Source organism: Castor canadensis, chromosome 16 (genome assembly GCF_047511655.1).
Source record: "Castor canadensis chromosome 16, mCasCan1.hap1v2, whole genome shotgun sequence".
Taxonomy (NCBI): Eukaryota; Metazoa; Chordata; class Mammalia; order Rodentia; family Castoridae; genus Castor; species Castor canadensis.
Window position 1 is genome coordinate 77,416,519 of NC_133401.1, and position 26,339 is coordinate 77,442,857.

The window sequence follows — 26,339 nt, forward strand, 5'->3', positions numbered from 1 at the left end:
ATAACCATCATAAACAAACAAAAAGTCATTTTAAAAAAATGAAAGACAGGAAGGTAAACTAAGTCCTGTCCAGTGTTGGTACCAGTGGGATGGAGGAGGGCATAAAGGAAAGGTGAAGGAGGGCAAATGTGGTAGAAATACTGTGTATTCATTATGAAAATGGAACAGTGAGACCTACTGAGACTGTTCTAAGAAGGGGAGAAGGAGGTATAAAGGAGAAAGGAGGAGAGGTGAATCTAAGATATATTGTAAGTGCTTTTGTAAATGTCACAATGTACCCCCCCCATACAACTATAATGTGTTAAGAAATAAATACATTTTAAAAAGCTGTCAAAAGAAGCAGAGACAAAAAGAGAACTTGTACACTTGTTAAAGAACTTAGATCTCCTTAAAAAATCAAGAAAACATTCTACAGGAGAATAAGTGACATCATTGGGTCAGAAATTTTGAAAAACATATAAATGTTAGCATGCAAACGAGGTTATTTCTATTTTAAAAAACTCAGAGAAACTTTACCTTAAAACAGGGTCTGGATGGGAGAGTGCAAAGGGAGAGTGGACCCTCCATTTCTCTAAGGCAATGTCTTCATCAATGTGGCCCTTGCACCAGCAGCAATAGCATCACCCTTGGTACAGATGAAAATTCTGGGATCCTCATCAGAACCCCTCAGTTAGAAACCCTCAGAGTGGGAGCCCAGCAACCTTTGTTGTTATTCTTGTTTATTTGTTTTTTGTAGGAAAAGCAAGTATTTGTTAGGATGTCATTGGGAAAAATGATGGGCAGCTAGACAAGGGAGCATAGTGCCAATCCTGTGTTTTAAGGAGTCGACCAGGAGATTCCCCTACTTACCCAGTGTGAGAACCATGCCCTGGAGCAGGCAGTCCCATATTCAGCTACTGCTGTATCACCTGTAGAGCTTCTACAATTACTGATTCAGGAGGTCTGTGATGTGACTTGCTCATTTTGATTTTTATAAATACCCACAGAGATCTTACAGCAAGGTTTTGAAGTTATGCTAGAGAATTTACAAATTCAGGTCAGCAATTTCAGGGTGGGAGCTGGTCCTTGCAACTGTCAGACACTTCCTTGTCCTGTCATGTAACTGGCTGAGGTGACTGCACATGGGATGATGCTACAATAACACTGCTTAACCCTGGTGTGGTGGCTCACACCTGTAATTTTAGCTCAGAAGGTGGAGATTGGGTGGATTGCCATTTGAAGCCAGCCCCAGCAAAATGTTTGCCAGACTGTATCTCAACCAGTAAAAGCTTGGTCTGGTGACATGTGCCTGTCACCCCAACTATGCAGGAAGTGTAAAATAAAATTTCAGTCCATAAATGTGAGGCATAAACATGAGACCTGTTTGAAAAATAAGTATAGACAAAAGGGCTGGGAGTGTGGCTCGTGTGGTAGGTGCCTGCCTAAGAAGCAAAAGATTCTATGTGCAAATTCCAGTACTGCAAAAAAATTTTTAGAAAGAAAAGAAGAGACCAAAAGGAGAGCTTGAACACTTGTTAAAAAACTTAGACATCCTTAAAATCCAAAGGAGATTCAATAGCAGAACAAGTGACAAACAACAGCAAAGAACAAGAAGCAAAGAAAATGTAAAAGCAAAAAATTCTTAGAAATTGAAAACACGGGTGCCAGAACAAAATATCTACTACTATGAAATTCTTTTAAACAAAACTAATATTAGTAATTCAGAAAACAAAAGTCTATTTTAGCTCAAATTCAAGATAGATATATGAGACTAAATATCTATCCAGTGGGAATCTCTGAAGAAAGTAGAGAATATAAAAAGTAACAATGAAAAATATGAAGAAAAATTAGATTTTACCTTACTGGGGGAGAAAAAAAAACACTTTAGATTGAAAGGGTTCATGCTGAATATTAAAGCACATGGTTTATGGTTTATATCCAAGTCAGTACTTTCAAGTGACAGAACAATTGAAAGGACAGACATCGTCAATCCAGTCTTATGTCAAGGTCACAAACAGAATCTGGTAAGGAACCAACACGTGTCTATGGTCACTCTGATCTAATAACTGTTCAGCTAAGATCTAAGATCACGTGCCAACAAAGTATCTCCACAGAGCAAGGACAGAAAGATAAATCCCTCACGTCCATAATACTAGGTATGAGTCTAGAAGCCATCAAACTCAAACAGCAAAGTGAATAAAATTTTATGCAGTGACTCTACAGAGCATGTGCAATGCTATTTGTTTTTCCCTGGATAAACAATTATGACTAAAACTCTCTGGAGTCTCACAGGAATATTTTTCTAATTGAAAATAATTCAAAGATTGCCTAAACTTCTTGGTAGCTTCATTACATAATACCTTGACTCTTTTACTCCCCTTCCACACAACCATTTGAACAGATACCTGAACTCATGCCTTTCTTCTCTTCTGTTGTGCCTCAAAAAGATTCAGTGACAACAGAGGTGTTATGTGAAAAGACAGAAACATTTTAGGATGTTTGCCTTATTCTACACAAATACAAGTATAAGATATATTTATTCCTATGAGGAAAATTTGAGACAAGAAGTTGCTAGCTAAATAACAATAGACCGTCAGTAAAGTAAAGTATCAGCAATGAGTAAACTCACACCATTTGGCTTGAAATCTTACTTGTGAAGTAATTTTTATGTTTTCTTAAATAGCACTACTCTCATAGGTATGTGCCTATTGGATTAGCAACCTCACATAAAACCAGTGCTTGTCTAATTATCCTTTAATTAAAGTCCTTCAATTTTTGTAGGTGCCACATAACCCTCAACCAGCAGTTACTTAAAAATTACCTGACCTCATCATTTACTTAATGAAAGAATGCCTTCATCCTCAGGAAATGGTCTTACAGAATACAGCGGACCATCTGGTTTCTTACCAGCTGTAACTGCTGGGCAATTTTTAAATTATTCATTTATTCACATGTGTGTACATTGTTTGGGTCATTTCTCCCCACCCCTGCTCTCCTCCCCCACCTTCTCCCCCCTCCCCCCTCGCTTCCACACAGAACCTGTTCTGCCGTTATCTCTAATTTTGTTGAAGAGAAGACATAAGCATAATAAGGAAGACATAATAAGTGTTCTTCTAGTTGAGTTAAGGATAGCTAGCTATACAGAGAGATTCCTAGCATTGTTTTCATGTACAAATGTATTACAACCCAAGTTGATTCATCTCTAACTGATCTTTACACTGGTTCCTGATCCCCTTCTCATGTTGACTGCTGTTGCTTTAAGGTTTCTGTATTAGTTCCTCTGGAGTGGGGATATCAAACGCTTTCCTGTTTTGGGTTTTCTACCTATCCCCATACCTCCTGTATGCATTCTTCACTTGTCATGTGATCCAAGTCCAACCACATTGCTGTATTTGCCCTAGATCTAAACTCCGCATATGAGGGAGAACATACAATTTTTGGTTTTCTGAGCCTGGCTAACCTCGTTCAGAATGATGTTCTTCAGTTCCACCCATTTACTTGCAAATGATAAGATTTCATTCTTCTTCATGGCTGCATAAAATTCCATTGTGTATAGATACCACATTTTCTTAGTCCATTCGTCAGTGGTGGGACATCTTGGCTGTTTCCATAACTTGGCTATTGTGAATAGTGCCGCAATAAACATGGGTGTGCAGGTGCCTTTTGAGTAACCTGTGTTGCATTCCTTTGGGTATACCCGCAGGAGTGGGATTGCTGGATCATATGGCAGGTCTATGTTTAGATTTTTAAGAAGCCTCCAAATTTTTTTCCAGAATGGTTGCACCAGCTTGCATTTCCACCAGCAGTGTACTAGCAATTATTTTCTTTCTTTTCTTTTTTAACTTTTCAGCCTCAAATTGATTTTTACATCTTTTACAATTAGTCTACTTTTACCCTTTAGGGCAGACATATTTTGCCCTCTTAAGAGGAAATTCTGTAATTATTTGAAAATACCTATTCTGTTAAGCACACATCCCCTACCAGCCTAAATTTCTCTTCCTTAAGATAAATGTACCTCTCTGCCTCCAACTCCACTTTCTTCTGCTGGTTTTTCAAACTCCATGGTTTCTGTATCATTTACCCCTTGGCTTGGTTGTGTTCATTGCTGAATATGCCTCTTAAAATGCTGTCAGTATAATCGAGCACAGTATTCCAGGTGTAATTTGATAATGATGATGATGATAATGGTATAATTATAAGCTGCTACTCACAGAAATATCAGTAGCAAGGATTACACAAAACTCCTTCTCTTGTTTATCTTATTACCAATAAAGATACAATATTGTACAAATGAGAAACCATGCTGGAAGAAGCTTTGTTACTTGTTTAACTTGAGGAAGCCATACTTACTAGGTATATCTATATCTCAAAAAGCCCTAATCACTATCCTACTTTAGCACTGAGCTCCACCTGCTCACTTCTTCCATGCCAGCTGAGCTGTCCAATACCAATACAAGGCACCTGACCTGATTCCATGATACATGTCAAGGTGCCACTGACTCTTACCTTGAGGTAGAAGAATGAAATGTACTTTTATTTCTCCTAAGTTCTTGGAAACCTTGTAGTCATGTTTACTAAAATATTATTAGCTGACAGCATAACCTGACTCTAAGATATGTTAACCTTTTGCTATATCAAATTTGTACTCAACACCTCAAATGCTTAAATGAATCAATCTATACTGACTTCTTTAATAGCTTGATTTAGAATGAAATTGTTGAATAACGACAATGAGTCTTTATTTCATTAGTAACCAAATAGCAAGTTATATTATGATATTCAAATTGGAATTCAAAAAAGACAATATTAGGCACATTTCTATTTTTGGTTTTCTTAAAGTACAGTAAGTATCTCCAAGAAGAGAGATGTTTATACCAACACACTCAATGCACATTCACAGGGACTTTTTGCTAAACCACCCATGAAAGCCTTCGATGGCTCAGATATTGCTTTCTTTGATCAGGTTAAGTTAACAAAACCAGGAACCATTTATATTTACAAATGGAGTGTCTTTCCACTTCATCGAAGTACAGATGTTAAAGTACTTTGGATTTTGAAGATAGTTATTAATTCTGTGTCCTGAGGCAGAAGTAGAAGATATTAATCTGCATTTTACATAATAGGCATGGTTGATGGAATTATTCCATTGAAAGGTAGATGGCAATACACACAATGAGACTTTCCTGGAATGTGACCTCCAGGACCAGAATAAACTACAAATGTTGAGAAAAGTAATGCTTTGTAGTGTGCGTACCTCATATTTAGTGCATACCTGAGGCGGAATGGAACTTTTTTAAGTCTAAAAATAAAAATTGAAGTAGTAACATCTATTAATTACTGAAGTTGCTATTTATTAGCTGTCTACTATGTACTAAGCAATATGCACTGTTCTTTATATTATCTCATTTAATCCTCATGACAACCTTATGTGGTAGGATATTATTTTCATTTGAGGCATGAAGAAATTGAGGCTTACTTAGTTAAGCAGGATGACTTTCCCAGAGTTACCAGAGTCCTGAAGTCTCAATGATTTTGAGAGACCAGCAAGATCTAGTATCTGATACTGTCATAAACCCAGTGTGTAGGATTTCTTTTTAAAGATCTTAAAAGAAAATGCCTGTCTGTCTCAGTAAACACTTGGTACATCCTTGTGAAGTAGCTTATAAAGGAGCTGCTGAGAAAATTTGAAACCTGATTCTTTGTTACATCCCACAAAGACTGAGGTTGACTGAAAAACTGACAATGTTGGGAACAAGATAACTAACCTTACTCTTTAAGACATTGAGGCTAGCCAATCTACCTCACCCAGAGATGGCATGAGATAAATGTCCATAGACAAATGAGGTCAAAGAAACCTTTGGGTTTTTAGTAACTTGAGTTGTCTATCAATGGATCTGGTTGAGAGAATTCCATGTTCCTTTCCAGGTAAGCAGTTCACAATTCCCAAGTGGAGAACCTGGAACCGGGATTGAATACTGTGTAAGGCTGGCTTACTCTTCTGCGTGCCATGAGGCCATACGCCTAACATTTGTATTGGAAAGTTGAGCTGGCACGGAATATTATAGTGTGATCCTTTGACTATTCCCATTTCAAAACATAATTCTCTTCCCACCCCATTTTCATGATTTTCCTTTTTGAATGGAGCATGCTAAGTGACCTCACATATGTATTCTGTGTCCCCTTGACAATGAAATTGTAATTTTATATATTTTTAAAAAGAGAGAAATATTTGACTTGAATTAATAGCTTTACATTGTACTTTGCAGCACTGGGTTTCCAAACCATTGGCAACATCTGCAAAGTTCATTATTTCTGCTCTAGAATTAATTCCTAAATTACAATAATATTCAAAGAACTTTGTTTATATAGACTAGTTTTTATTTGGGACATTTAGGGTTATACTGCTCTAGAAAAATCAGCAAGTATTCTAGTGTTCCCATTCCAACCTGTACTGAAAGGTTCAGAGAAAATACAGAAAAACAATATATATAGTACAGTCTACAAATATAGGTATATATACACACATATATGTCCATGAATCCATGCATGTGTGTGTGTGTGTGTGTGTGTGTGTGTGTGTATGTGTGTATACTGGTGGCTCATGCCTATAATCCTTGCTATTTGGGAGGATGAGATTGGGAGGATAGTGGTTTGAGGTCAACCTGCACAAACACTGTGCAAGAATACATCTCTAAAAAGTAACTAGAGAAAAAATGAATGGGAGGTATGGCTCAAGAAGTAGAGTACTATGAAAGCCTGAAGGCCTGAATTCTAACCACAGTCTCACCAAAAAAAAAAAAAAGTGCCAGGATTGGAAACACCCAAGAATGGGTTCTATTTTGTATTTTGTTGGTTAATTTTCATGACCTGAACAGTGATAAATATTATCAGGGCCTATGTAATTTTTGCAAGTGTCATTAATTATATAAAACCTCCATAATCATCTATAATTGAGAAAAATAATGAAGTAAAACAGTGCATACTGACAATGTAGAAGCCTCAAGGTGGAGTTCAAAGTTTTCTCTAGTCTTTCTTTAGGGTATTACAGATCTAAATACCTTATCTTGACAGTTCTTTTCACTAATGTGATTTAAGTCTCTATATTCACTTAGTTAAATTATATAAATTATATATATTTATATATAGTTAAATTACATATATAAATTATATATGTATATATAAATCACATTTCACTAATGTGATTTAAATCTCTATATTTACTTAAATTATATATGTTAAATAATACATATATTATATAAATTCACTATATATCACCATGTATATGATGATTTCATTATAATGAAGAGGGAAGGATTTTGTCTATTCTTCTTCCCGTTATATTCTATATGCAAAGCTTGTTACAATGCCTGATGCTCACTAAATACTTATAGAATGAATAAATTCTTGAATGGATGAACAGTCAATTCATTCTTAATGGTCCTCCACTCCAAGCTGCCCAGCATCAGGTTTTGCTGTAAACAGAACCATATAACTACTGTTGATCTGTTGACAAGTGTTCATGATTTTACATTCATTAGGGGTCATTTTCATTTAAGAGAGGGAAGGGGGGAGGGAGAGAAAGAAAAAGGAGGGAAGGGAGAGAGAGAGAGAGAGAGAGAGAGATAGGGAGTGATAGAGGGATGGGGGAGTGAGAGAGACAGGCATACAGCCCAGGGCTTGCTTAAAGGAAAGGAGTAGATAAAGAAGGTGGAATGATAGTTATCAACTGGGGACTAGTTGTTTAAAGGTCAGAAGTTAAGCTTATTTTAATATGCTTAGCTGTTAAACTGAATATCATGAATATTTTAATGCAACACCATATTTCATTCTTTATAATAATGATTTGCAATCTGGCTAAATATAAGTAACTTCCAGTTTCCTTAAGGACAGACTATTTTCTGTATTTATAGAATGGGGTTTAGAACAAGGATCTGTTACTCCAGTTCCTCCAAGATCAGTGTCGTTCCTCAAGAAGGGCAGCTGCTGTCGATGAGCACATTAGCACAGAGCCACTCTGCCACTAACATGCCGAAAAATCTTAGACAAATCACTTTAGCTTTTTGATTCTGTTTCTATAGATATGAAGACAGAAATATGAATATCTTCTGCATTTCACTGTAAACTGAAGTGAGACATGTAAAGCATAGAGAATTACAATGTTAATTTTTAGATATTCATGTCAAAATTGTAATTTAATGGTTCTATAACATACTTGGGTATTGTTTGTATTCTTAGGCATCAGTTGTTTAAAATAAAAGGACAGTTTCATTTACCTGAGAGGACTGTGGATGGCTCAAATGAAGTAAGATCAATGAAAAAGATACTTCATCCATGTACAACTGTGATTATGTAAAATTGCAGTAAAATTCAATCTCCAAAAATGTGCTTATCACAAAAACTCAGTGGTACCCAGCAATGTTCTCTATTCAAAATATCCTTATGTCCTCTATTTGAAACTGCCAAAGAATTTGGACTTTGAGGAATACTGAATCATACGTTTACCATAAGTTAAGAAGATGCTACATGCAATGTTATCCTAAATGACATTATTATATAAAATTAATCACTGAAATCAAATAGATCAATTTCATTAACTAGTTCTAAGAGAAAGATCTACTTTAAAAATGGTGATTTGGCATGAGTATGCAGTCAATTTCTTCAAAAGTACATGTAAATTTAATTATCCCTGGAAGCTATCTTTTGAAATGGCAAAAATACTCACGATGTGTCATAAATGCTGTATTTCTACTCAGAGCAGTGATTTCGAGTCACATTGCTTGCCAGAGTTAAAATTCCTCACAAAGGCTAAGAGTTCCTCACAGCCGCCCAACTGCTCATTATCTACAAGACTGATGTAAAATTGTCAGCTTCCAACTATTTTCTGGGAAAAGGTATGAAAACATTCCAAAAGATTGACAGAGAAAAAGCCTCAAAATGCTATTCCACCTCACACCAGCTCCCATGTGCCCTCCAAAATGGAGACGGGTTATGAAATCAACATTTTGAGCCCACCCAACAAGGAAGCTGACTGATTCATCAGCATGTAACTGAAGTCATAGCCAAGCAAAGCAACCACACTGCAAAACAGGTCAGCACCATAAGGAGAACACACACACACACACACACACACACACACACACACACACACACACACACACACACACCATGTTGCTCATTACATGCCCTTCAGCAGAAATATAAACTTTCGATACTGAAAATAGTATCTCAAAGCAAAGCCAACAAATAAAATTCCCCTAATCCACACTGTATGAATATTTTAAATAATCCTCAAGGGCAACCTTATTTAACAATTACAAAGAGATAAAGTTTATGATAGAAAAAGACAACAAGGACGTTTTATGACATCCTGCATCTCCACCTATGTTCTCAAGCCTATTGTCACTGCTTGTCCCAATTTCATACTTTAAATGTGTGGAATAGCCTTTGGACTCCTTCCAGGCTCTTAGCACCTTCCTATTATTGCCAAATTATTTCTTCTTTAAGTATGTCTCCCAAGGATTTAGTGATGGGACTAAGAAGGTAGCAGCATTACTGGGAAAAGATACTGTCAAGTGCCTCCCTCTACCAAATTTTATGTCCTAAAAGAACCATTATAGAACCTTTGGTGTGGACAATCAGCATTGGAAGCATCTGCTTCAGGATATCATCAAAACAGAGTCCAGTCTGGCTGGATTTTCAGAAAGACTTACAGCTTTCAATTTCCAAAGTGCAGTTTTGTTCATCCAGTGGGTACCGCCTTAGGTCCATCATGCAGGCAGCTGTGGTTGTGATTCTAGAAGAGAAATGACAATTTGTATTGTTAGCAGGTCCATGCTTGGAGTTGGATTTAAATTCAAGTACTGAAGAGGACAAAACTGGCCCTCTGAGAGGCTGAGATTTAGCCTAAGCAATAGTGCAAAGAAGTGATGCAACTTCATATCATATCATATCTGAGACATATGAGATCCCTCATATACCTCATGCTGACTTGTGAAATAGACACTGGACAGTACTTCCCAATGTCTAGTCCATTAACTACTTATGCCCAAATCACCCAAGAGTTTTTGTAAGGAAAGCAGTTCCCATGCTTGCAAAATGTCTTGGGGGTGAGATGAAGTGACCTCAGGACTGTATAAGTATTACAGGTAATTATAACAGAGACAACGAATAAAAGTCTTCTTTCTCTAACGTTTGTTGTCTTTCTCAAGATACTATTGATTTTGGCCTTAATCTCTCATGTTTTCACCCTTCTACAAATATTATTTGATATGCTTTAATGCAACACATATCCAGCCTTTTATCTGTCACCTGATTTATTCTCTCCTGAGTAATCCAATATTCTCATGAATCCTTAGAGAGTCCATTTCTAAGAGCTGGAAGAGCTATTTCTTTAGAACAATTACTACTTTATTATTTTATCAGAGAGAAATGACTATAACCTTTTATTTTTTGTATATATTTCTTTGTCATCATTTTCCATTACTTTCTCTATTGAAGACCTATTAGGAGCCAAAAATATGCAATTCTAAATGATTTGCCAATATGTCTTTACTGAACACTGAGGCAACATAAAGTCATGAAAGGAAATAAAGCTTTGAATAATAGAAAACAGTAGATGTAGGTATGTACTTTAACTCCATAAAAAAGCTAAGAGTAGTCTCTTCAAAAATTTGCATCTGTTGCAGGAAACTAAGAGTAGAAATTAATGTTGAATTTTACCAACTAGGCTGACTTTGTTGTAAGTGTTCTGAGGAGTGTTATACACTGTGCTGAGAACAGAGAAATAAGCTTCAGCTCCAGCTTGGAAGCAACAGCCTAGAGTTAGATCTTTATTAATTGAAAATGCCTTGTACAGAGTGAAATCAGCAATCCAAGTGGACTGAGTCTATGAAATTCTTCAGTTGGATGTGATAATTTCAGCTCTCACCTTTGTAAACATGTAATTAATGTAAATCTCCCTCACATCTTTAGGTTGATTTTATATTAAAGTTTATGCTTTGTGAACTTCTGTTTTCCTTTGTTTATAATAAATAAGTACCTAGAACTTATGTTCATCCTAATTCCTTCCTTTTTTCAGTGCATCCTGCTGGCTTTGCTTAATTCTTTGCCATTTCCTCTGCCGACCTCTGAGTTTGTCCTCACTGCTCCACAGTCAAGCCACTACAGGAGCTTGGTCTCTCAGGTCTCCATTCCTCCCCCTCACATCCATTATCCAAACTGTACTTTATCACTCCTCTGTCTAAAATACGTAGTGGTTCTTCCAACAAAATCCAAAGTCGTGATGATGGCTTAGTACACCTTGAATACTCTTCCCCTTCTTTCTTCTTGGAATGTCCTTCTATGTCTCACTCGATATCTTTCTGCTTTTGCATTTGTTGTTTCTGCCCAGAACAAGTATCTCCCTTGTCTTCACAGAGTCAACTCTTCTGAAAACCACCTCCTCTGAGAAGTCTTACTCAAGCAGCCCATCCAAAATGGTTGCCCTAGCTATTGCTCCATTTTAACTTTTGTTCATTTCCTTCAAGAAATTACTATAATCTGGATTATCTTGCTTATTATTTTTTCCAAAACTGTCTATTTCTTCCTATAAAGTTAGTTGTTTAAAGGTACAGACCATTCTCTTTACTGCAAAGGCACTCATTAAATATCTGCAGTATGAATAAATACATGAATTTATAATGAGGCAAACAGTTCTGCTCATTACAAGTCATTGTATTTGGAGAATTATTTTATTGCATTACTTCTTTTTTATATTAAGATTGTAATGTGTCTTAGATTTAGAACTTCTTTGTATACTCTTAAAATAGATAAAATTTAATCCATTTAAAATTACACAAATAGTACTGGAGCTTATCTTATACTGATTGTTTCTGCTTTCAATGAGATGTACCAAATAGAATACAGAGTCATATATTCTACAAATGCTATTAAAATTAACACTCACATTTAAATTACAATTTATTCTGGCTATTTGTTACCCAGATGAATTTCTCACTGGTTCACTGATGTTTTTTGTTTGTTTGTATGTGTTCATTTACATGTAAATATAATTTGAATTGAAGTTCCACTAACATACATAGACCTGCACTATGCAGAAATTTCAAAGGACATGAAATTATGTATAAAATGGGAATACCAAACACCAACACTATTTATGTAAAGTGGCACAATTAATCCCTGTATCCAGAAACTACAGAAAATTAACTTCTTCTGATAAAATGAGTACAAAAGATATGGATGTTACAAGGTCATACATTCAATAAAAAAGGAGAGAAATAAGTACAGAAAGTCCAGTCGTGTAAATGAGGTAAAATATGCAATTGCTACAACAGGTTTTGGTGCAGACTTTTCTGCCAATACATACTCATGGCAATTAACATCTGTGAGCTAGTTCTGTGTACACCAAGAAAAATGAATTTACTAATGCTATCAGAGTAGCTCTGAGTTCTATACATGTTTAAACCTAGAGTAGAAGAAAGTGTTTTTGTCACATGATGCATATTTATGCCAGTGTTTTAGTGCATTTTACGTGGTATGATACAGTTTATAAAGCTCACAGGTTTTAAAAATGTCTTCTAGTCAATATTCACAAAGCATTTACAAATGTCATCTATTGGATTAAAGAAGAAACTTTGGGGCTCAGATCATCCATTTTGAATTCTGGTCACACAGACAAAGATGACTGACCGCAGACAAATCGCTTATATTCTCTGACACTTGGAAAAACTTTCCACCTTAATTTTGTTGTGGGATGACAAAAATAGAAAGGGATGTGTAACTCATGAAACTTCTGCAACTTTCATTATCACTACCTGCTAATGAGTAGGACAACTCATTTTATCATGTTTTTGGTAATATAAAAGTATCTGCTTGTATAAATGAAGTAATGTAAAACAACACAAAATTATATTACAAGCAAAGAAAAGATCTAAATATGAATGTAAATAGCTTTCCACCACATAGATATGCAAACTGAATAGTTATTCCACATGTGTATACAGAACTGTGAAAGACAAAGTATAAATGTGTGATAAAATCTGGAACTTTTCCAAGTGCTTTGTGCGATCAGGAACCATATCTGTTTATGTCATTCTTTTATTTCAAACCCATGTCTCCATCTCAATATTAAAATACTAACAATAAGCAGTCAAACAAAGGAGAAAGAGCTATAATTGTAAGCATTCTCACACTAAGGATTTTGAGGCAATTTCCATTATTAAGTACCCAAAGTATCAAATAAATTTGATAGTCAAAAACATTTTGTAGAAAAAGCTACCCTGAAATTAAGCTTATTCAGAAAAGCCCAGGGATAAGTATCTAAGTCTGTTCTTTGGGGCTTTTTGATTTATAACAGGGCCTGACATGCTACAGAAATAAGTCAATACAATAAACACGGCTAATGGGCTTTTCATGAACATTCCTTTTGAATCCCAATAAACTTCCTTAGTGGACCTTAAATAACTTGACATTACTACTAGGAGTTTTTGAAGTGAGAATAATAACTCATTCTATGGAACTATTGTGAAATATATGGAGACAGCTTTGTCTTCAAAAAGAATAGTCAGAAATGCCTCCAGAATCTACCATTTTTTACCTGTGGCAAATCTTCTATAGTTCAAAAAAGGCTATCCTTGGGAAATGTCCGTAGTCTGCTTGGACTAAGATATCTTTAGACAAGTTTTTCATTGCTGAGCCATTGGCCACTGTCATCCAGGAATAGGTTGTGTCATAAAATACCAACATACAGCAAGAAAACTAAATACACAACACAGTCTGAAGACTCACTTAAAGGTATCTATAAAATCAAGAAATACAATAGTTAAGCTAGCATTGTGTACCAAGGCCATAAAAGATATTTTATAGTTTCATGATGCTAGCGTATCATTTAAAGTTTTGGTTAACATTTGGATACAAGTTTGGATATGATCAAAGATAATTATCAAGTAATAACAGGTACCTTCATCTATATGCCAGTATGAAAGAACTCAGAGTCATAATCAGTGTAACATATCTTAGATCTTTAAGAGGGGATTCAGAAACAGGAGCAAGCATGTAATTAAGGATATGAGAACCTTGCTGTGATTTCAAACTGGCTTATTTACTGGGAAGCCAGTGAGCACACTGACTTTGAACATCTACTAGATGACCATCCAATTATTCCACAAGATAAACAAATGTTTTCAACATCTTTGTATGTCAAAAAATTATTTGTGTTATTCCCAACTATGTTCAAAACATTATTCTAATGCACAATATGCTTTTACTTTGCTCTAAATATACATATACTTAAAAGGACAACAGCTAGGAGTGTTGGCTCGTGACTGTAATTCTAGCTACTCTAGGAGGAGAGATCAGAAGTATCACAGTTCAAGGCCAGCCAAAGCAAAATTCATGAGATTCCACCTCAACCAATGGCTGTGAGGTGGCATACCCAGCTATGAGCAAAAGCACAAATTGGAGGGTCATGGTCCAGTCCAACCTAAGCAAAAATCAAGTCCCTATCTCAAAAATGACCAACACAAAAAGGTTGGCAGCATGGCCCAAGTGGTAGAGTGCTTGAATAGCAAGAGTGAAGCCCAGAGTTCAACCCCCAAGTGTCAAAAAAGAAATCAAAACAAAAAACCAAACTTATTCTAATTATGAAGGATAAAAGAATCTTCTAGCACTTAGTAGGTTTCCTTGAGAAAAAAGTCAAGATGTCAAAAATAGTCAATTACAAAACAGCATATCAATAGATATTTGTTAATTTTATTTTATTTTTATTACCATATTATTGTTGTACTGGGCATACACTGTGACATTTACAAAAGTCAATATATCTTAGTTAATAACAACGTATCTTAGTTAGACTCACCCCCTCCATCATTGTCCTTTATCCCCCATCCCCACTTCTTAGAATAGTTTCCTCAGGTCTCATTTTTCCACTTTCATACATGAGTACATAATATTTTCACCATATTCATCTTCCACCCTTTACTTATATCTTCCCCCTTCCAAAAGAACCTACCCTCCCCAGACAGGACCTATTTTACCTTCCTGTCCTTCAATTTTGAAAAAAACCATTTTTGTTTGTGTAAGATAGCTGTATAGGGAGCTTCACTGTCACATTTCTATGTGTGTATACACACACACACACGTGCGCACACACATATATGTTATATCCTAAACTGGTTCATCATCTCCAGTTTTCTTTCTATCTTAGTCCCCTTCTTATGGTGTTTTCAATGAGTTTAAATATCCTGTATTCATTGTTATATAGAAAATACATCAACCATGTTTACCTTTAAAACAAAGGTCAGAGTTTCAGGTAGAGGGAATAAGATCCAAGTACTGAATTTATAAGTTAGAGTATGAACTGAAAAATTTTAAAGTTCTGAAGAGCTTATATGAGCTTTAAAAACTTTTGGTTTCCTATTGTACTACAAGACCTGATGTTATTCCCTACCTTACTACCATTTGTGTTGAGAAATTAATTTTTTCATTCATAGCTCTTGCTCTTTTGTAGAGTAGGCAAAATATTGATGTCTGCTTTGACACTAATAACAAACACACGATATGAATTGATCACTAACTAGTAAGTTCCAGATACCACCTAGAGTTAATTAAATGCATTATATCATTTAAATCCAATTATTATTCTCATTTTATAGATAAGAAAATTAAGGTACAGAAAGGTAGAATGAGTCTCCCCAAGAGTCACACTGTGGGTGGTAGAGGTGAGCATTGATTCTAAGATGCTGACTCCACAGTTCACATATTTAACTAGTATAGTATAACTAACCAGCTAGATAACCTTGACAAAGTAATTTAGTTTTTCTGGAATATTGATTTCTTGTATTTTGAATAAGCATAGAAATTCTGTAATCCTATGAAAAATACATTAAATGTTCTGTGACCCTGCATATGCTGTAATTTGTTTAACCCACACATTCAAATGCTGTATTTCACAGCTGTTTCAGTCAATTATGTAGATTGGCCCACCCTAGACAAGCAAATACAAGCCTCTCCCCAAGGAGTCCCACTTAATATTCTCCCCTGATTGAAGGTTCCACTCAGCATTTTTCCTTTTTTGCCATTCTGTTCTCTTGATTTACCTCCACAGAGGACTCCTGCTTAAATTAAAATTGCTACGACTCTTGCATAATTTTTTTAAAGCTCTTTAGGAGTCCTCATATAGAGTCACATGCGCTACTATGCCCAACTTTGTAATCACCAAAAAAAGTAAGATTGGTAGCAATCATGTTCCCACTTGATAAATCATGCATTTCAGATTAGAGCTATTTGTATTCTTCTACAGCTGTTTGGCTTTCTGCGACTCTGATTTTCTGGAATCTTACGTTCTGCAGAGATACTGTGACCATCAGAGGACTGCATAGGTTTTGGTACAAATGCAGACATTATTTGGAAAGATACTTCCCTAACTAGCCTGCCTGTGGAATCCAATGAGCAGTCTCTAATAAAAACTCATTTGATGAACATATAAATTCGACTTAATAAAAATATTAATAGATATAGATGTATTAATCTGTGTCTTTATTCTTCTTCTATTGTCAGTCTCTATTATACCCATCATTTCTGCATTGCATTGCTGGTGGTCTCATCCAAAATTCTATGCTTCCCTCGGGAATAAGTATAGCCTATCTTCTAAATTATACATTAAGGGAAGTCTCAGATTCAGAGAAGAAGTAATCACTTTATTTTTTGACCCATAATTTAACAACTAAAATCTGACTTCCTATCACCGTAAGAGAGTTAATGAAACCAGAATATTTTTACAGGCTACAAAGACATACAATAGTAGTTGAGGCTCTGATTTTGTTCACAGTTATTTGTTTTTCACATTTTAAAACAGTGTTTCAAGGTGCCAGATACCTGAAAATTACATTCATTAAAACATGTCTATCAGAGACACAGCTTTGTAGAACAAGCTCAGTTTTATCCTACTCTTTCATTTTTAAAACAGATTACTAAAAACGTGGTTCACAGATGTCAATTTACAGTTACCCAGTGCTACACTAAATTACAACCTCAGCCGGGTTTCTTTGCCTTTCTTCTAATTCCCTTAAAAATTATTTTAAAGTATATTTTTGGATGCCTTCTTTTGCTCCTTTGATTTCTTTCTCAATCATGGTCTGGACCTTTAAAGACTGAGCTGCTTTGGACTTCCCTACCTGGCTCCCTAGTCCTCTGGCTCCAGGGTAAATTCAGGCAATGTGGAGCAGAGCACAAGTTTAGGGAAAGGAGGAAAGGGGAAAGTGGTCCCTGACTCCCTTCCTGCTCAGCCTGTGTCCAGGTTCTCTGCCTCTTCCCTCCTCTCCTCTTTCAAGACTGGAAGCCTAGGAACCGATGGCAACATGCTAAGATCAGACTGAGAGAGGGGGCTGGAGAAAAGGGTGCTGTTTATCTCTGCAAATGGTCCCTGTCTTGCACTCTTCTCAAATCATCCCATTTTCAGTGTGTCATCTGTTTCCTGTTGGGTTCCTAACTAATAGAATACATCATGGAAATATATTTAAAATCTGAGGTTCTTCCAATCAGGAAGAAATAAAAAATTAGAACTGTTCCACCTGGGGGTCCACAGTCTTGGGAGTTTAGGAAGAAGAAAATGAAGATTCTCTCCACCTTAAATGAACCATCTCCTTCCCATCAGTCTGGTGTCAATTCACCAAACCCCATATAAGAAGCGTTCTCCCGATGCCCTAGTTAAAGTAGCCCTCCTTCCCCTCCACTGGTCACTGTCTCAAACCTAGTTTCATTTTCTCCAGAATGTCTGTCATTTTCTGCCCCCCTAGTAGACTCAGGGATCATCTAGGGCTATGTTCTCCAGCAGCAGACCCTCAAGGACGCTATGAAGGATCATCACCCGTGAGAAGGGAAATGAGGGACTGGACAAAGAAAGACTTTGAACTGCATACTGTGCAGGATGAAAGCCATTCCAGCATGGAAGCTCTGGCAGGGGTAAGGCTATTATAGTGACTGTCCTAGGACTGAAATGGCTTTAAACCAGGACCTCATACTCATAGACCTTCCCAGGCAGGCGGCATCAAATGACAGATTAATCCCCCTCCTTTTCCCTCTCTGTAGAAAACTTGCCCAAGTGGCTGATCCAAACTCTTATGTGCCCTCCCACTTATTTTCCTTGTAGTATATGCTTGCAACTATGATAAAGTTAGCTACCAAAGGAAAATAGGTTTTGTTGTTATTGCTGTTGTTACTTAACATAAAAAAAATTTACTCAGAGCTGTCTCCTGTCACATGCTGGCAACTTTGGGTGCATTTCTGTTTCTCATAAAATTCACAAACACCACAATCTCAGGGCTGTCTGCCACTTTTGTCTCCAATGACAAAAAAATTTCCATCCAAATGGCATATTTACTATTTAAGAATAAACTATTTTACCTAAAATAGGTGTTAAATATGTGAAAAAATGCTTAACAACACTAGAAATCACACATCTGTATTAGAAATACAAATTAAACCATGACAATTATTGCTTTTCTAGTCAGCACAAAAATAAATTATACAATACAGTACTACAGATTATAGAGGAAAATAGATCCTTTTGCACATACTGTTGATAGGACTATAATTTCAAACATTTTCAAGGTAATTTGACAGTAGTAAGTAAACCCACTGAATATACAAATTTTTCACCTCAAATTCCATTTTAGGAACTTAGTGTGAGGAGAAAATGTAAAACTACACAGAAGGATGTTAAACACAATCTTATTCATAATTGGGCAAAATAGAAACATTCATATATATGTATCTATACAAGTTGTGCCAATGAAGGGAGGAGGAGTGAGCACAGTGTGTGATAGCCAGTGTAAATCTCTCAGGACCAAATGCCTAATATATAAGGGTGCTTCAATGACTTTTGGTCCAGTCAAATGATGCAATAAAAACATTCTAAGAAGAATACAGACACAGGGGAAGTTTTCTTGATAAGAAATAAAAGCAAATTAGAAAGCAATTTGTGCTGTATGAGATCACATCCAATCAAAAAGGTATAGTTAAATGACTAAAGATATAAGAAGCAGTGAATTTTTATTTTCTTCTATATTATATTATTTCCCTATTCCTATAATGAGTGTGTTTTGTTTTTCGCTGTGGTAAGTATAATTTTTCCTGTCTGCTTTAGTTTCTACCAGCATTATTCCCCTGCCTTCTTTTACCTCCCCATATTTCTACTTAGTGCTTTGCTCAGGTCTTGTTGATTAGTTAGTTGGGGGTTTTAGTCACCTGCTATCTTTCCTTTGACTTAATTTCCATGCTCTGACTAGCTGAGTTGTTAGTTACATTGTTGTAATATTTCTGTTCCCTGACTTACAGGCTAACTTCGCAATAACAGATTCACAGATTCAATGGCAAATCAGTTATTTATATAATATATATATAAAAAACCCTTTGGTAATATTATCTATAAACAGCAAGTATTGGGGAGCTAGAAGTTGTTTGCATAGAGATAGAAAGGCAATTAGAAAGATGGTGCTAGAAGAGGGGGTGCTAGGTGAGGTCAGGGGGAGAAGAGGTATGAAGTGTAGGGCTTCAGGCTAAATAAAGCTTTAATGTGTGTAAAGGTGAAGTTCAGTCATAGCGGGGGATGGTGCTATTGTCAGGGATTGCAGAGGGGTAGGAAGGGTGGGGGATCTGTAAAGTTGGTACAATAGACTATTCAGTGAGTTCTACCAGACTGTTCACTGCTGCTAACACCATTTTACAGTCACATTTGTTCTCAGTACGAGAACATTTGACTTATAATATATGGGATAATCACAGCATTCCAGGGGTTGGAAATGTTGCCCTGCAATGTAGGGACTTCAGCAGACAACATGCGTCATTAAAATGACTGTGCAGTCACTTATTTATTTTGTACTGCTGGTGATCGAGCCCAGAGCTTTGCCTATGTCAGGCAAGTGGTCTACCATGGAACAACCTCCCCAGTTCATGTGCCATTAAAATGTTGGTAGAAATATCATCAATGATTATGGGTTCTTAAGTAGAAAAGATGATTCAATGATAGCTATACAAATATCTGAATTACTTTCATAAGATCTCCGTAATTATTATTCTAATGAATCTTTCCCGTGAATCTCTCCAAGGACATGGAACTCACTGTCTCTGAAAGGGATTTATTCCATCTTTAGAAACCTATGATTACTAGAAAAAATTTCTTCTATATTTAACAAATGCTTCAATTTCTTTAATTGTAAGTTGTTTATCCATGTACTTTGCAGTTTTGGTCTGGAGAGTGTTTCTCTTTTTCTCATTCATTAGAGTTTTGATATTTTGTTTTCATTAAAGCTACCAGCCATTTACACGATTGTTTTTTATACTGTTTTTATTTCTGGAATATCCTTCTCTGTCCTGAGATAAGAAAGATTTCACTGTATTTTGCTTTATGGCTTCCCACTTTATATTTACTTCTTTAGTCCATCAGGAATTGACATTGACATATGGTTCGTGCTAAGGAGACAACCTACATTTTCCATGAAAATAATGGGGTAGTATCTTTTTCTTGGCAACTTTATTTTTTTCCAATGCAACAAACAGTGAAGATGGGTATAAACCAGGATTTTTCACAATTTCTGATAAGAATATAAATTGTCTCAACTTTTATGAAGGATAAGTTGGATATCAAGAACCCTGCACATGACTGACCAGTTTTTCTTTTAATAATTTTATGGGAATTTCATTTAAAGAGAAATGGTGAGAGAAGAGGACACAGAAGCATGCACAAGGATGCTTGCCACCTCATAACTTGCACAAGGGAGGAGGCTGAGCACAGTGTGTGGTGAGCCAGAGTGAACAGCTCATGCCCATGGGTACAGAAGGACAAGAATAAACACTGGGGTTGAGCAGCGCTGGTCTCAGGTCTTGTTTCTGCCTCATGCAGTGAGACCTTGTGCCAACATACGAAGAGGAGCAGCTAAAATGAAAATATTCCTGGAGTCCTAGATAATTATTTATTCACAATTCTGTGCAAGCATGACCATGAGAAGCTGTCAGCTAATTACAAAGGAGGAAGGGTGCTGATGTGTGAGGAGCAGGTGGGTCTGAGCAACTGAACTAAGGAAAGCCCTTTTCAGTTGCAGACCCACAAAAAGAGTAACAATAAAAGATTAGAAGTCAAGCTAGAACAAGAAATCCATATGACTGAAAAGTGCCTCCAAAAACATGCGTATGATACCAAGTTGTTCAAAACTACAAGATGAAAAGATAGAGTCTTCCACTCAAATGATGGGCAGCTTGCTTGCAAGAAGTTTAGCTGACTGAATAATGAATTAAAACAGAATAAAATGATTTTTACTAAAAAAAAAAAAAGCTGGATCTCATTGTAAAAGATTTCAAAGAAACAGAAAAGGAGGTTAAGGCGTGGCTCAAGTGGTAGAGTGCCTGCCTAGCAAGCATGAGGTGCTGAGTTCAAAGAAACAGAAAAGGTTCACCAAAAAAAGCAAAAATATGTTGGAAGTGACACACAATTTACAATAAATCACTAAAATATTATTTTAAAAACATCGTCAAAAGGACAAGGATGGAAAAACTCAGACTTTATTCCCAGGAATAAAGAAAATAGATAATAAAGGATATCAGAAGAGAAAAGGCAAGTGACACTGTTTTTGTAGGGACAATTTCATTTCAGGCTTGGAGAATGAAAACTGGTTTGAAAGAATGAGAGACTTGTAGTCCACATCAAAGAACAGGTGACTTGTGAATAGTTCTCTCCATTCTCCATCCTGACTTAAGCCTTTTCTGTATTTCTGTCTGTCTGTTTCTTTTTCTATTAAAGGAGAAGAATATAAAAGATGGCAAAAATGCCTTCACAATTTATAAAAATGCTATTGGGTTCACACATGGTGCAATGTGCTGCTGTTCTAACTGGAGAAACAGGAGAAGATGGTAGGTATAATCACAGCCTTCACTTAAGTGCAGGACTCAGGGCAGCAATAGTCAGCTGCTCACATTTTCAGCTGTAGATCAAACAGGAAGCTTTGGTCATAAATTCTAACATGAAGGACACAGAGGATTTAGGTTAAATAGAAAGATGACTTGGCTGATAGTAAGAGCTGTAAAATAATGAAATAGTTCTCCAGGGCAGATGGCAGAGTTCCCTTTCTGGAGATGATTTGGGAAGAATAGGATTATCTGTCAAGGTGAGGGCGGGGCTACTCATGGCAAAAGGATGGCTTGGAGAGGTCCTCTACTTTATGGCTCACTAAAACAGATTCTTCCTTTAATTTGCAGCAACTCAAGCCAGTTTTTAAATTCTTTTCAGTTTCAGGATACCTTTGGTAATTTGACTTCCAATGGATTTTAGCTCACTAAAGCAGACAATAACTTCAGAGGGTGCTAAATGTAATTACATTTCTAAAGAGTTGTAATACAGCCTATAAGCATTAAAATATTTCAACACAGGTTTAAAGATGACAATGGGTAGGTAAAGATATATTTCTATCGATAATTATTAATTAAATAGTTGGAAATCATTCTCAAGGCACTGGATGCAACATTTCATATTGGTTATAGTTTTCATGCTCAAGTGTCACATTAGTTAAGGCATTTCATGGTGGTAATGCTACAATGCTGCTAATGGGTAATCATTTCTAAAGGAATGATCTTAAGTGATTAAGATGCATTGTACCACTGTGACACTGTGTTTTCTAATGGCCTCCTTGTCTTTCTCTAGCCTCTACCCAAATATGTCTTTAGGAAAATGATAGACTGATAATTATCGAATGCTTACCATCCCTGGAAGAAATACAAGGCAACAAGAGAACAAATGATAATTACTTTTATTATTTTTGAAACTTTTTATTTTATATATATAAGTATATATACACACACCTATGAGATTTATAACATGATGTTATAGGATACATTAGTTAAAATGTTTCCTCTAGTGAAGCAAGTTAATTTATCTATCACTTCACAGTTACCTTTATTTTGTTTTTGTGTGTGTACATGTTAGAAAATCAGCTAAAATCTATTTGGCAAAATAAATAGTACAATTTTATTAACTATAGCCATCATATTTTACACTAAATCTTTTGACTTGGTCATCTTACATATGTGCTACTTTGTATCCTTTGATCTATATCTCTCCATTTTCACCCACTCGATCCCTTGTAAATGCTGTTTTCTTCTGTATCATTAGGGAGCTAAAAGCAGGTATAAGCACTGACTTGGGTAACGAATACACTTAAAACCTTAGATTTGCAACTTTATTATAATTTGGGCAATGAATTTTAGAAAAGTATTGAGTTCCAGAATTGTAATACAGTTGAATGACAATAAATAAGTTAACCAATATTAATCTATTAACTGCATTTGTTCTGCAGGTTGCTTGTTAAGTGCTATAGAAAATATCTTACAAAATCATTAAAGTGTGATCTTCGATATTAAGAACCTTAAAATCAAAGTCAACATATAAGAAAAGCTGATTTAGGAGATAATAACTTTGTAACACTGGATATATTAATTTAATCTCTTTGAGCCTTAAGAATAATACCATGACAGTATTTACCACTGACTACAGACATAAGGGCTAAAGCAATGTGTAGAAGTGAGCATAAATATAAACTAATTCAGTGAATTTTATTTACGTTTATTACTACAACAGCACAACATGTGACGTACCAATAATCTGTGTCTAGGATCTATAGGGAGGAAGGTGACTGGAAGTTGAAGCAGTCAGTGCAGGGAAAGTGAATTGTGAAGGAATTGATGAACAAGTACAAGATTTTGCTACATAAAGTGAGTAACCAGGAGGGTCATCCATCAGCATGCAGCAGTGTGAGCACATGACCAGGACAGATTGGTAAAGTGGGTTGAACAAGTTGAGTAGTAAGCAGAGTTGTCAGGATTTAAACCCGGCACACAGTGGAACATGGCAAGCTGCCAGGGTACCTAGTTCATACTTTATCCATTGACAGTCACAGAACACTGTCTGACATCATAGAGAGAGTGCCAAAATGATAAGATCCTGAAGTCTAATCCAGGAGTCACAAATTCAGATGCCTAGAGGATCAAGTTCATGGCCTCTACTAGCAGGAATAGGCACAGCGTATGACAGTAGGGAATAGTGAAGAGAGGTGAACAGAGAAAACATAATACTCTACCTGCAAATGTGCTATGTGACTGGGCCTGCTAATGGCTCATGCGTTGAAATTCAATCCACACTGTGAGGTGTTCAGAGAGTGAGAACATAATCCAACTGTGCCGGTAGAAGTGGAGCCTTTTATGAGATGATTAGGATTATATAAGGTCAAAAGAGTAGTGCCCCTATGACTGAACCCCTGTGGCTTTATAAGAAGAGAAAGAAACCAGAGAAACACACACACACACACGTTTCCTGTCTCTTGCCCCCTTGCATCTCCTCAGAACTGTCAAAAAGGAGACAACCTAGCCTGGCCCAAAAGACCAAAAATCGTATGTTCTCCCTCATATGTGGACATTAGATCAAGGGCAAACACAACAAGGGGATTGGACTATGAGCACATGATAAAAGCGAGAGCACACAAGGAAGGGGTGAGGATAGGTAAGACACCTAAAAAACTAGCTAGCATTTGTTGCCCTTAACGCAGAGAAACTAAAGCAGATACCTTAAAGCAACTGAGGCCAATAGGAAAAGGGGAACAGGTACTAGAGAAAAGGTTAGATCAAAAAGAATTAACCTAGAAGGTAACACACACTCACAGGAAATCAATGTGAGTCAATGCCCTGTATAGCTATCCTTATCTCAACCAGCAAAAACCCTTGTTCCTTCCTGTTATTGCTTATACTCTCTCTACAACAAAATTAGAAATAAGGGCAAAATAGTTTCTGCTGGGTATTGAGGGGTGGGGAGAGGGAGGGGGCGGAGTGGGTGGTAAGGGAGGGGGTGGGGGCAGGGGGGAGAAATGAACCAAGCCTTGTATGCACATATGAATAATAAAAGAAAAATGAAAAAAAAAAAAAAGGAGACAACCATTAAACCACCATGAGATGTGACCCTTTGACCTTGGATCAGAACCACGGGCCAAAATTAAATCTATTTTCTTCATAACTTATCCAGTCTGTGGTATTGGCAAAAGAAAACAGACAGATACAGCATATTAAAATCTCAGGATTAGCTTATTGTTGTCATGTGGGAAGTAAAGCCAAGTATCTGATGTTTTTAGAGATAACTAAGAAGTAATAAAATTTAAAAGTACTATGTTAGAAAATAAAATACTTCTATGAATTGTATCTGTTCTGAGTGCTGATGCTAAATAGTTCTTGACATAATCTGTAATTTCATAATGAGTAAAACAAAACGCTGAGAAACTAAGTAATTCACCTTAATTGACAAAGAGGTGACCAAGGGTAAAGCTATTCAAGACCAAACTAAAACTCCCTGGAGGTGAAGGGTTTATCTAGTCACGATGGGACAACCTGATCCCAGAGACAGGACATCTATGAGTTTCCAGGGCAACCTTCATTTTTGTTCTCAAATTTTAGAATTTTGTTTTATGATAGCATTGAAGTAAGCAGGGTGGCAGATGAAAGGACATTTAAAAAAAAAAAAAACAAGTGTATTAGTCCTCATTCCTCAGAATAGAGAAAAGAACACAACCTGGAGCTCATTGAGTCACTTATACTTGGTCAAAACACCAGTGTTTGCAGTTCCCTAGCTGTGTAACTTTTGGATGCCATTGTCTTTAAAGTAGAATATAATGATAGCTATTCATACAGAGTCCCCACGACGATAACATGCTTGATGACAGGCTGTCACTACCATTTGAATGACAAGGTCATAAACCTGGTTTAAAAACACTGATTTAAGAAACTCAGGAAAGGAAGAATCCACTGAAGGATGAGGAATGGATATTCTGATACAAGCATGTGTGGTCCAGTACCCTTGGAAGTGTAATGCAAAACCCAAAATGATAATAGCCAATTAAATTTCTAATAGACTCCTCTCCAGTTCACATAATATAGGTAGGAGAAAAACTTAGAGCATATTAAAGTGCTATTATGGTATTGTTCTTAAGAGAAATTGCTTTCATAATGTACTAAAGGACAGAAGAGTTGTGATTCGGTCAATTTTCATAAAGGAAATGAGCTGAATTTGCAGAGACAATGCATAGAAGAAACGGAAAAATATGAGAATTCACATATAAAAGGTCAAACAAGTATTATATGTCTTCCCAACTCTTTGTTTCCTCTAGATAGCTTTACATCTTCCCTTAAGGAAATGCATCCCCCTTCCCACACACACACAATGTGGGCTACATATTTTTGCATTTCTTCATCTGGCAAGTTCTATGTCTCCCAGGTAGCTCTGCATCCCGGAGACAGATAAGATATTGTAAATATTTTACAAACTAGGCAAAGGGGTT

At 36.3% G+C, this 26,339-nt stretch overlaps 1 protein-coding gene across 1 annotated transcript in view; it reads right to left on the minus strand.

Moving 5' to 3' along the window:
- Gabrb2 (gamma-aminobutyric acid type A receptor subunit beta2) overlaps positions 1 to 26,339 on the minus strand; it is a 218,121-nt gene that overhangs the window by 97,648 nt on the left and 94,134 nt on the right. The window contains exon 5 of the mRNA XM_074057711.1: positions 9,690 to 9,772. Within this exon, the coding sequence (XP_073913812.1) occupies positions 9,690 to 9,772 (83 nt within the window). The remainder of the gene's footprint in view (positions 1 to 9,689; positions 9,773 to 26,339) is intronic.